At 33.3% G+C, this 13,559-nt stretch overlaps 1 protein-coding gene across 1 annotated transcript in view; it reads left to right on the top strand.

The window, feature by feature from the left end:
• Nucleotides 1-13,559, top strand: part of DIAPH3 (diaphanous related formin 3) — a 419,718-nt gene that overhangs the window by 140,462 nt on the left and 265,697 nt on the right. The window contains exon 16 of the mRNA XM_051983890.1: nucleotides 1,062-1,176. Within this exon, the coding sequence (XP_051839850.1) occupies nucleotides 1,062-1,176 (115 nt within the window). The remainder of the gene's footprint in view (nucleotides 1-1,061; nucleotides 1,177-13,559) is intronic.

Raw genomic sequence — 13,559 nt, 5'->3', positions numbered from 1 at the left:
GTCTCTAATTAATGGTGTGTCTCTGGAAAATCACATAACCCTTCTTACTTTATTTTCCTTGTCTATAAAATGAGCTGCAGAAGGAAATAGCAGACAACTCTAGTTATTTACCGAGAACACTCTAAATGGCGTCATGATAAGTTGTAAAGACTGAAAAACAATAGAACAATAATAATGAGGTGACCCTTGAGATTATGTATCCTATCCATATAATTTTACAGATGAAGAATCTGAAGTTAAGAATTGGTCATTTGACTAAAGATTGAACAAATAATTAATAGAAGACTATGGATCAAAAATCCTGACAATCCATCTAGTGTTTGTTTACTTTATACAACTCTATATTATAGTGATGTTTTAAAAGAATAATTAGTTGGATTTAATTTGAAAAGAAGTTTGTATCAGAAACATGTAAATATATAACAGGATTTGTTAACATAAATAAATTCTTAAAAATATGCAAGCTTTCTATTTATTGTAGGAATTAGTAACCTTTCTGAGGTCAGATTAAATCCCCATTGCTTTCCTTGCTTTGTTTTTCGTCCTTTTTGCCAGCGGCTGAAATTTTGTTGTTTTGCTGGTATTTTTCACTAGGTTGGGGCAGCAGAACAAAAAGAAGGCTGAGAGAAAAAGTAGAGCTCTTTATGATGGAGTGTAATTCCTAATACCACATTTTAAAAATATTCTTTAAAGTGGGAGTTCCATTGCCCATCATTCTGTCAAAGGGTTTTCCTGTTGAAAATAACTCACAACTATATTTGTCATCAATTAGTGTTGTAGTAAGATTTGACAGCCCCACAAAGTAGTATTACTTTGTATAAAATATGTGTAAGAGAATAAGATGAACCTGGAAAAAGATGGGTGTTGGGGGAGAGGAAGACAAATAAACAGAATGGGAGGGAAGTGTTGAAGATTACACTGATTAGTAAATATGCTTTTTCAGTTGTACCACTCATTCATCTTCCAGGCTACTAGTCTCCTTTTTATTGGTATAAAGTGCAATAACAATAGCCAATTTATCATATATCCATTTTTATAAACATCTTTGCCTTTGATTTCAGATCAGACCTCATGAAATGACTGAAAACTGTTTCTGGTTGAAAGCAAATGAAAACAAGTATGAAAACACAGACTTGCTCTGTAAACTTGAAAACACATTTTGCTGTCAAAGAAAAGGCAAGTTAAAAATCTTTGATTTTTAAAAAGTCCCTTAAAAGTTTTCCTTTCTTAACTTAAATTCTTTTTCTTGACATGTTTTCTTTTTGATAATGTTGGTAAACAATATGGAGAATTTATGTAATGCCATTTATAAATGGAGCATCTTCAAATGCTCCTGCTACACAATCATTAACAGTATGAAAACAGGATAACCTATTTATTGTCATGGTTATGTACAAATATAAAATGTCATAGGTTACTATCATTTAATACCCATTCATTATAGGCTTATTTTATGTAGCTTCAAAAATGAACTATGAGTAATTTTAAGTTACAGAAAGACAGATTTTGGATTAGTATGAAAAAAAATTTAGCATGAATGAAAAAGGCCTGAGTGGAAAAAAGCATTTAATAAGTGCTTAAATATTTACTTAAGAAAGCGCAAAACACCTTACTGGGGTACAAATAGGAAAAAGAAAATAGCAGTTTATTTTCTAATTGGGGTTGGGGAAAGAAAATAAAATTGAGCTCCAATGTGAATAGAAAATACAGGAAGATCTCATTATTCTTCATTGTTGTGAATGACATGGTCCAGGGTTCTTAGTCTCTGTAAGTATGTTGGATATCAAATCTGGGGGCTTTGGAGAGCATAGTGACAGCTATTATAGTTCTCCATCTTTTCTGAAGGAACAGTCATATTTCAACCCAATGTGTGAGTAGTCTGTACTGCAACATCTGCATAGGAACCTACACCTGTTAGTAAGTCACAGGTGATTGCAGCATGAACTCCACTTTGACTATTTTGTTGGGCTTGTATCCTACAGAGTTCACTATATTCAGAAAGCCACAAGTAGTTTTGTCTAATTTCTAGGCATACCCTTGCTATAGATTTCCAGTCATTAGGGGTTAAGATTTCAAAAGCCAAATTCTGTAATAACATCTTAACATAAGCTGATGTAGCCCCATAAAGAGTGCAAGCCTTTTTTAGGTCTTTGAGGATTTCTATATCAAAAGAAGCGTATTTTCTACTTTCTTGACCTGAAGAATTAAACTGTTGAATTACAGGAAAAATGTGGTGTTGAAATTCCGATACATCTCTCCCTTCCACTTTGGCCTTAATTAGTCCCTTTTGCAATCTAGTCATAAGAGCAGCTGGATGCTGGGGGGGAGGTGCTGGTGTTGTCACTGCCCCCCCCCTTCCCATCTCTCCCCCACTACCCCTCCATCCCGGAGGGTGGGGTTGATGGAGGAGAGTCAATTACCTGCTCCTTAGGTGGGGCTGAAGCTGCCTCAGATTTACCACATCCTTGAGCCTCACTTAAGTCTCCATGCCCTGTGGGAATATGGTCATTAATCTGTTCATTATCTTCCTCCTTTATTTCAGGCCTCCCCATTTGGCTGTTCTTAGAGTTTTTTTTTTTTTCTATAACTTATACGGTTATTATATTGTATAAATAGATACCTTGATGGAAATTGAATGAAGACCGTTTTCGTTATAGTATGCGGAGAGCTGTTGCCCAATTAATGTCCAATTATCTGGAGAGATTTGCTCTTCCTCTAAGAACCAAGGGGAGGTGTGTTTTAATGTACCAAGAAGTCTAGCTGTCTGTTCCCAAGTTATAAGTAGCCCTTGATCATCTATCAGCTTAAGCATGCTTTCTATAGCACCACTCCTGGGTGGGGGTGGGGGAGTTGAGGTGGGAGATGGAGAATCTTTAGCTAGCATCTGTCCCATTTCAGCCAAAAAAATTACTAGTTTAGTCTTTAAGAAAATAAGTTCCCTGTTTGTCTATTATACTCACCTAAGTTCCTGGTCACTGGAGACTTCTTCAGTGAAAGTAGGGTCCTTGGTTCCCACGCTTGGGCGCCAAATGTGATGACCACGTATTTAAAATCAGCTGGAGTCAGGAATTCAGGTTAAGGGAAAAATCTTCAATTTTTATTCTTACTAGAGGTGAAGAAGGATTGCGATAGCAATATGGGCAGCTGCGACAGGAAGCCAACTAGCAGAGGTGAAGGGGGATTGCAGGTGAAAAGGGATATTAGGTGAAGGGGGTCGCGAAAGCAATGCAAGCAGCTGTGTCAAGACACCAGCCAGCAGTCTTTCTTTCTGCTTCCTCTTCCACTCCCCTGCTTCCACCCACCAAAAACTCACCAAAAATTTTCTATACAACACATCAGGACTTGCAGAAAAAGTAGGCGGGGCCATTCTTTCTTCATACATATATATTAATAGAGTATGATCCAATTACTATTTAGCCTCATGTGCTTGGGACCTCAGTGCATCAACTCAAGTCTCAGCCCATTACAATCCTATTCTTTTTTCTTTTTTCTTCATTTCTCTGTTGGCTTTTTTCCTACTCTTTAAAAACCTACCTTTGGCTCCCTCATTTTTAAAATAACTATCGCTATAATTCTGCTTCCCTTTTCTGGCAAAGCCTCTTTAGAATACCATCTACAGTTTTTCTCCTCTTTTAAATGCTCTAAAATGTGGCTTCTTCATCATTCACCTGTCTTCTATAAAGTTATCAATTACCTCTTAATTGTCAAATCTTTTTTCAGTTTGGAACTTCTTTGTAATATTCAAATTATAAATAATTTGGAACATTTTTCATATGATTGTTAATAGCTTAGATTTCTTTCTTTGAGAATTGTCTGGTTTTATTCTTTAATCATTCACATATTAAAGAAAGTCTCTACCTTATAAATTTGAACTATTTCCCCATATATCTTAGATGTTGGCTTTTTTCCCAAGAAATTTTGTACTAAACTTCTTTCTCATTTCTAGTTAGCAATTTCCCTTGAAGTGCATTTATTTTGTTTGTGTTGGAGCTTTAAAAATTTTTATGAAATCCAAAATTTTCAATTTATCTCTTGAATATTTTCTATCCTTTCTGTAGTCATGATCTCTTACATTGTATATGATATAAAAGGTTCTCCTTTCTCAAATGTTATTTGCTTATTCATGTGTCCATTTGGTGCTGGTCCATAGTATGGAAAAATGGTCTAAAACTGATTCTGCCAGGTATCTTTGAATTTTCCCAGCAGTTTTGGTTTATCATCAGGTCTTATCCAAATAATTGGGGTTGTTGATTATTATAAAATTTTTGTAAATTGTAAATTGATTTTTTACTCTGTATATATTCAGATAGTACTGAAACAACTGAACAACAAAAATATGTTCCATTGAATTTTCTCATTTTAAATGATTTTGATGATTTGATATATAGTGTAGTTTGAGGTCTGGCAACTTTTCTTCCTCCTTTTTTCCCCTTTGATGATTTTTTTGAGCTCAGATTCTGCCCCAAGTTGATATTAGTAACACTTCTGAAAATTGTGAGAATCAAATGGAATGTTTATAACTTGCTTAGTAAACATGAAAATATTATACAAATGCTGTTATTTTATGTAGTCTATGGTATTTGAAAATCTACTTTTCTATATTTTAGAACTTTCTTGGTGATGGTGAAATGAAAAAGATGCTGATGCTAATTATAAGCATAATACTATGCTTATTTCCTCAGCTCTTTTTTTCTTGACTTATTGCTATAGTTACCATTTATTATATCAAACAATACATATGATAATGAACATCTTTGTTTTTACTTCTAATCATACTCCAAAGGACTCTATATTTATATAATTTCAGATAATGCTACATCTTTTGTTTGAATAGATATTATTTTTAAGCTATTTTTCACAGAAATACTTGTTGCATTTTGTCAGATTTTTTCATTTATTTTTATAATTATTTTGGGGACTTTTTGATATCATTTCTTATGATTATAATTTTCTTAATACTGAGTTAATCCTGCATTCTTTCTCTAAATCCAAAGTGCATATTTTTCATAACCTTTTTATTATCTTGTGATAGTATCTTTGTAACACTTTATATTTGTAAAATTATATTCAATTTGTGTCACTATTCTTTGGTGATATTGACTTATCATTTTTTCTGCTTTGTCTCTTTTTGGGTTAAATAGCAAAACTATATTCAATAGGATCCTTTTTTTCCCTCTTTTTTCAAACATTTTGTAGTGTTGAAAATAATTCTTCTCTGAAGGCTTAACTTAGCTTACTATTTGCTTATTTTTTTGTCCTTTCTGCAGTTTCTTTTTTGACTTGTTCACTTTCTTTTTTTTCTGAGTTTATGTCATTGAAATGACCTATTCTGTTCACTTGGTATTTTAGTTTTGTATTCATTTCATTTAAGTTATGATTTGGTGGGTATAGGATTGTGCCAATACTTTATTTCCTTCTAGTTTGTTTGGAATTGCCTCTTTTTTATTTTTGATATTCCTTCTCTTTTAGGGGAAATCACATCATCTATTTATTTAAGTAGAAATTCTTAAAATCAAATATAAGTAGAGAAAAATGAAAACAAAAAAAAATCCTATAGAATTAAAGATAGCTTGCTTTTTCAGTTCAATAGGTTTTCTATTTTGTTCAATATTTGATTTTTAGAATTTCCATTTTTGTGTTTATTTGCATTCTTTGGTTTGTTGTTTTTCTAGTGTTGTTTTTTTAATTACATTCCCAAATGATTGATCTGTCCTTTCATTTTTTTGTTGATGAAAGCATTTAAAGCTAAAGTTTTCCCCTAACATCTGTTTGATGCGTCATTCTTAAATTTTCTTTAATGAAATTTTTTCCTCCGAAACTTTTTTTTGACCTATAAGTTCTTTAAAATTAAGCTATTTACTTTCCATTTTTGTTTAATTTTTTTGACTGCTTTTTGTTATTTTTAATTGTTATTTCATTGTAATCAGTAAAGGATTTACTTTAAAGGATAAAAATTTGGCTTTATTTATTCACAAGGTTTTTAAAAAATGTTCTGTCAAAGGGGTTGTCAATATAACAGTTTCATATACCGTTGAGAAAGCTCTATATTCTTTTCTATTCTCATTCAGCAATCACCATAAATCCATCATATAAGACTTTTAAAATATTCTGCAGTTCCTAAACTGCTTTCTTGATTATTTCTTCATTCCAGTTATGTACAGCTGAAAAGAAGCTCCTATTGCTTTTTATTTATGCTAATAATTTGATTAATTTTTCCTACAAGTACTTATGATTGCATATAGTTGTTATTTCATTCTCTATGATGTCTTTTAACATAGCATAGTTTTCTTGTTTACCTCTTTTAATCATGTCTTTTTACTCTTGTTTGAAATCATGTTTACTACTCTTGCCATTTTGAATTTGCCTGAGGGACGATAAATTCTCTTTTAACTTTATGTGCATCTTGTATATTCATTGTATTTCAGAATGGATAATTCCTGCAAGCAGTGAGAATAGTTACAAGATTCATTTCAGTAGTTCATCCAAGCAGTAACAGTGGGAATGAATACTAAAGCAGTTGTAGCTCTAGAAATTTGGCAACTGAATCAGTTCAAGACATTTAGTTGGAGATTTACAACAAATAAATCTGAATGTGGTTTTAGAGCATGGAAGGGACTTTTTGGTTAGAGATAGAGATTTGGGAATCATTCACATAAAAGACAGAGCAGAAACACAGAGAGAGAAAAGTGAAGAAAGAAAAAGCTACCATGAGGAAATAGCAATGGAAGTAGGAAAAAAAAGAAGAGACAGCAGAGGAGACAGGAATGTAATATAATGAAAAACAAGTACTGATTACAAGCTGTGAAGTTTAACTATTATAAAATCATTACTTGCTAAAGAATCATCTTTTTAAAATTACATGTAGTTTGTAGTGATACTGCTTTATTGGTATTTGCTTTATATTACAGTTTTGTAGCTACTCTGCAGGAAGGGGTAGGGAGAAAACCCAAATCCCAACCCTTATTTTCAGATATTTTAATTTTAGCATTGTGTTTTTATGTATTAATTTGATGTTATGATTCTTGACCTGGTCAATGTTGTTAATACCATACTGTGGAACAGAATAACATGAAAATAGAAAGTAATGCATTTGAACTACATGTAGTTGGGAAAGTATATCCTCTAAAATTACTCAGAAGAGAATTAATCAAGGCTATTGAGTGGCATACATTTTATGGCTGTTATGGTAACTATTGCTGTGATATTAATTTAGAAGTTTAAAAAAGTAAGATCACTTATTTTTAGATCTATACATCCATGTATTTTGCATAGAGGAAAAGAAGCACTGTGGTTGCATACCATTTGCAGGTTTCCATTTGTACTTAATGAGCTTGTTCAAGAACATGTTTATTTTTCTTTTGAATTATAATCACTGTGTTTATATATTGAACATTTAGAATCATCAAAAGCACGTTAATGACCTGTCCATTTTTTTAGCCATATTGGAAGCATCTTTTAATTTCAGATGCTATATGAGAATAGAGCGAATTATATTAACAAGCTATTGGCATTCAATTTTATCAACCACAATTAATATTAATTACTGCTATCGTTCATAAACTTAACTTAATTGAGATTAAAGGGCATTCTCAATGCGTATTACTATACTAATTTAATTCCTGACTTATTATGAGAATATAGTCCAATAATTATCAGAATTCATATATTTAACAACAGGTACGTCATATTTGCTAGATATAATAAACTAGTTTGAAACAACTTCTGAAATGAACATTTATAGCAAAATGGAAGCTACGAATAGATTTTATATTTAAAAAGAAATCTAATTTAGAATATCAATGGCTTAATTCATTTAGAATAATGGAGGGCTAGAGATTGATCAGATAAAGATTATTCTTATTAGTTGGTTGTATTAAGTCATTCTTTATTTGAGCTGTACTATACTCATTTGTATAATAAAAGAGGGCAATGATCTAAACAAACAATATATAACTTATATTACATATACCATGAATGGCGTAATTTATTGTGAAAAAAAATGTAGAGATCTTAGAGACTTTCTATGTTTCTACAAATAGATAGTATGTATTGATGATCAAAGAAAATTTGGGGGGTATAAGAAGGGATAATATTTATTTCCTATGAGCAAAGAACTTACTTGTTTAGAGGAAAGAAATCTCAAATGAAAAAGATGTGGGAGAATTTTAGCCAGTTTAGTAATAAAACCCTTTTCTTTCACTCTTTGCCAAAATCACTTGCTATTTCACTGTTAGAAAAATTAGAACACAACGCTGTTTTGCTGTTTAAGCAAACAAGATTGGAGATTGTAATGCCACAGACTACAGATAAGGAAAAAAAAATTTTAAATATTATTCTCCTTTTCTATCATCTTTCATACAGATCTGCTAGTGGATTAGTAAGGTTCTGCCAATTCTTTCAGGACCAGAGAATATAATTCATCTGGATTAAGTGACTTGAATTTATCAAGGTTTTTTAATTACTTTCTTACTGTCTTCTAACTTATCTTGGACATCAACTCTCTGTTAGTCATTTTTGTTCTTGTCTTTTGCAGTGCCAAGATCATCCTTCTTTGTAAAAGTAACAGAAAGAAAATATGAACTGAGCAGCATTGCCTTCTTTGTTGTCAGTCATTATCTTTTCCACCCTGTGTCAAGGTTAATTCTCCTTTTTTTTTTCTGCCCAGTATAACTAAAGAAGTCCTTTTTGTGGTCCTTAGCCAACCTGAGCTCATTTGGAGCTTCATCATGACAAATGCTATTTTTAGAAGATAATGTTATGATAGCCATCTGCTGATACCTTCACATTTTTCTCACTTACGGTATCTTTTTACAATTTAAATTGGGGCTTTCCTATCACATCATTAATTAAGATAAATCTTCTCTTATTTCTCTATTGCAATCATTTCCATTTTCATGTTTGGAATTTCATTCTTGAGCATTTCTCATAGAATTCCCATAGACTTCCCTAGAATTATTTATCACATTGGGATCCTTATTTCTCTGAATCCATTGAAATCTTATCTGGGCTCAGACACTTAGCACTTCCTAGCTATGTGAAGCTAGTCACTTAACCCCAATTACCTCAGCAAAAAAAAAAAAAAAAAGTTAAAAAAAAAAAGAAATTTAGGGCACATATGAGACAAGTTCTCAGTTTTCCTCTCCTCTGTAACAAACTACAGTATGTTCTCTTCTCTGCCCACTCTTAGCCTTTACCCTTTCAACTAGTTCATAGGAATCTGATTTGAAAGCGAATTTCCTTCTTGTTGTTTCCTCTGCCTTGTAAAGGATGAAATCATCACCAAGACAAAGAAAAAAATTAGTTGCTCTGCTTTTTTCTAGGATAGAGCTGTAATAGGTGTAATTTCTCCACAACCTAGTTGTTATCTTCTACTCCTAACTCTCTTACTGCTTGTCTATATTGTTGCCATTTTCTATCCATTTCAAGACATCTCTTACATAAGCATCCTTCTCTCCTCTGATATGCAATTACCATAGGATGGGCTCTCACCACCTCTTCTCTGGACTATTGCAACATACTGTTAGTTTGTCTGTCAGTCACAAGTCTTTCCCCACTTCAGTTCATCTTCCACTGAGCTTCAAAGTGACCTGAAAGTACAGATTTGACTGTTTGCCAACACTCCTTCAATAAAATCCATAATCTTCCTTTGAACTTCAGAGTCAAATATAAAATCCTTCACTTGGTATTCAAAACTCTTCATATCCTGCCCCTCCTCCTCTATTCCTGTCTTCTTATATCTTACTCCCTGTACTCTTTGATTCAATCAAAGTGTAGACAAGTAGTAAGAAAGGGAGGTGATTCAGTGAAACTGAAAAGCCTTATTGCTGTTCCAAGAACAAGACACTCCATTTCTCAGTTCCTGGAATTTTTACTAGCTTTTCCTTATTCTCAGATTGTTCTCCCTTCTTGGTTATACTGGCTTCCTTTAAGTTCCAGCTAAAAAAGGAAACATTTTTTGTTTCCCCCTTAAGTCCAGTGCCTTCCTGTCATTGATAAATCCTGTATATGTTTTGTTTTTACATAGTTGTTTGCTTATTGTCTCAATCCATTAGACTTTGAGTTCTTTGGGATATGGGACTGTCTTTTTCCCTTTTTTCATATCTTAATTTTCATAAGTTCACTTATACAACTTGCATATCCTCTTGCACGTGATAGACATTTAATAACTTTTTACTGACTGAATGACTAACATTTTCATGTCTGACGTACCATTCTTGAATTTTATTTCCAAGATCCACCATTGGTTTCTTCTTTCTGTGGTCTTAATGACAAAATTATGCCTCTTCCCCAACATTAATCAAACATTCTATCACATAATAGTTCCTGGATTTCTGCTTATGAGTTTAAATTTTTAATATTCAATACAGCTTTATCCTCTTTAATCAATATCATTTCTTTTGAAAAAAGTATATCCAGAGTCACAATTTAATCATGGGTTTTCTTGTGCTAGGACTCATCCTTGCTTTGGGACCTCTTGTTATGCTTTTTTTCTATTCTAGCCTTTGGACATTTGCATAGGGAAAACTGAAGGAATGTGTTTTCCTACAAGCTCCTTTGAGTTTTGTATCCTGAAATTTCGGATCATCTTCTCTTTGCTGCTTCTTCTCTATCTCTATCTTCCTCCCTCCCTCCCTTTTTCCTTCCTTCTTTCCCTTTCTCCCTGTCTCTATTTTTGTCTGTTTCTGCCTGTCTCTCTCTATATATCTTTCTATACACATTGACATATATATCTTACATACTTATATGTCTGTGTACATTATTATCTAGAAACCTTACTCCCATTTTTAGATACAAGCTAGCTGTTAATGTTTGTCTTCATCCATTGACTTCAGTAGAAAACAGTGAATAAAGTATAAATTGTACCTTTGTGGCCTTTTTTCCCCTCTGTACTTGCTCAATGAAGCGATGCATCTTCTAGGGAGGATGTAGCAATACTGCTAAGGCCACCTAGTCTTGGAAGTGATGTAGTTAGAAATGATATATTTCTTACCCCAGACTATCTTGCCTCAGTTTATTCTATTTGACCAAGATGCTATGGCCACAAATTTCGCTATCAGATAACAGCCTATTGATCTGTGATAACAGGGTTTCTGAAACTAATGAGTATCAATAATGAGATGCTTAAAGTTGATGCAGGTGCAGAACAAAATTTCAAGCCCAGGAACACGCATTTTTTTTTTCCTCATCATTTGTTTGGAATTGTCTCTAATCATTGTATTGATTAGACTAGCCAAGTCCTTCACAGCCGATCATTATTTTTTGGCTGTATTTTTGCACAGTGTTCTCCCAGTTCTTTTCACTTCATCAGCTCATATAAGTTTTCCCATGACCCTTGTCATTTTCTACAACATAGTAGTACTTTACCACAGTCATTTGCCTCAACTTGTTCAACATTCCCCAATTTTTTGTCACCACAAAAAGAACAACTATAAATATTTTTTGCACATACAGATCCTTTTCTTTTTTCCTTATTCTAATAGTGGTATTGCTGAGGCAAAAGATACACACACTTTTATACATAGTTCCAAATTGTTCTCTAGCATGGTTAGATCTGTTTATAACCACCAACAGTTTATTAATTTATCAGTTTTTCCTCATCTTCTCTGGCAGTTGTTATTTCTGATAGGTATGATACAGTACTTCAGAGTTGTTTTGATTTGTATTTCTCTAATCAATAGTGATTGAAACAATTCTTCATATGATTAGAAATAGCTTTGATTTTTTTTTTCTTCTGAAAACTGCCTGTTCACATCTTTTGAATATCAATTGGGAAATGGCTCTCACTTTTAGAGATTTGACTCAGTTTCTTATATTTGGAAGTGGAGTCCTTTATCAGACAAACATTACTCCATTGAATAAGGTTTCTTTTAGAAAAATTTATTTTCCCTGAGTATTTCTTTTAATTAGATCTAGTTTTACTTTGGCTTTATCTGAGATCATGACTGCTACCCCTACTTTTTTTTTTTTTTTTTTTTTTTAGTACTTAAGCATTTTAGATTCTGTTCTGGTTCTGTGTATTTCCTTCTATCTTTTCTTCTGTTTGTCCTTTTCTTGTTCTGTGTAATATTCTTTTCTAAAATATAATATTCTCTGGGAGCAGATTTCTTGGGGGGCTTCTGGAGGCAGGCTTCATTTTAGTTCAATAACCACCCCAAATGCTGCCAGGAGTTAAAGTCCAAATCCTTTATTGTCTCTTTCCAAGTCTTGTCTCCTTCCTTGGGGCCCAATTAGCTTTCTTAGAGGCCTATCTCTCTCCTTGGTTCTGAGAGCTCCTGCCACTAGTCCTTTGCCTCTGCCAGCTTCTGCCTCTAGCTCCCTCCAAATGTCTCCAGCGAGCACAAAGGTGGAAGATGGAATGGATCTCTCTCCTCCTCTGAGAGCTTCTAGTGGGCTTCTGTGGACCCTGAGAGGTTCTTGCTTATATACTGTACACTGAGTACACACCAGTCATTATGTCACTAGGAAACCATTATTTGTTGTAGGATTAAATCAATGCTAAACTAGATTTAATCACTGTCTTCTCAATTCCACTTACTTAGCACCTTGTAAGAATTCTAACAGTTCTGTCCCTCCTCAAAAGTTTCTTTGACTTCTGGTCATTGCTTCCCTTAATTCACCCATTTTTTGGTCACTCCCCTATCCCCTAACTCTCCTTAGAATATAATGTCTAGGTTCTTTCCTTGATGATGATTTTGAGGTCATCTGATAATTTTTTTGGGGATAATGTAGTCTTCCATATGCTTTGTTTGTACATGATGTGCTGATTTGTACCATGTCTCAGCATATTTTGCAACTTCCTGGAAAAGATTTTTGATTAGCCAAAGGATTCTGGCTTATCTGTCTTAACTTTAGAGATCGATTGGATGTAGAATGTCTATCACCCACATTTTAGTATGCATTTGTATATACAAATATATTTAAATAGGAAATGAAATACTTGACTATCAGCTATCAGTGGGTTTTGAATACTGTGAGGTATTCAAAAGAAGTTATAGGATTCTTAAGGAAATTAGTACATAGATGAAATTAACCTGTAACCCTATAGAATTTAGCCATCAATTTGTATATTTGGGGCAGATGGTCCAGATAGACAACTATTTGGTTACTTAGCTGGAAAAAAAAAATAGTATAAAGTTGGATTACATTTAAGAAATTGGCAAGTTTTGTTTTTGTTTTTGTTTTTTTTTACTTCAAGCTTCCCATGGAAAGCCTAATAAAAGATTCATATCAAAAGCCAACAACTTTTATACTCACTAATCTTGCTATAAAGACAAGAAATACAAGTATTTCAATGAGTGTCATGCAGAGTGCAATGAAGGTGTACCTGATTGATATAAGCAGGCTGTAATCTCTCAACTTTGAGGAACTGGGAAGAAGAGGACTAAAATATATCATCAGGGTGCTGTTAGGAAGAGAATACAGGCTTGTTGTGGCAAAATGGAAGATGATCAGTGCATAGCCATAGCGCTGTACCAGTGCCCTTAAAATGTCAAGAGAAACCGAGGATCTTGCTGTAGTGAACTTATGGGAGACTACAGAGAGCAATTATATTAGAGGAC

The sequence above is a fragment of the Antechinus flavipes genome, chromosome 3, assembly GCF_016432865.1.
Source record: "Antechinus flavipes isolate AdamAnt ecotype Samford, QLD, Australia chromosome 3, AdamAnt_v2, whole genome shotgun sequence".
NCBI lineage: Eukaryota > Metazoa > Chordata > Mammalia > Dasyuromorphia > Dasyuridae > Antechinus > Antechinus flavipes.
This window is presented reverse-complemented; position numbering and strand designations above follow the sequence as displayed.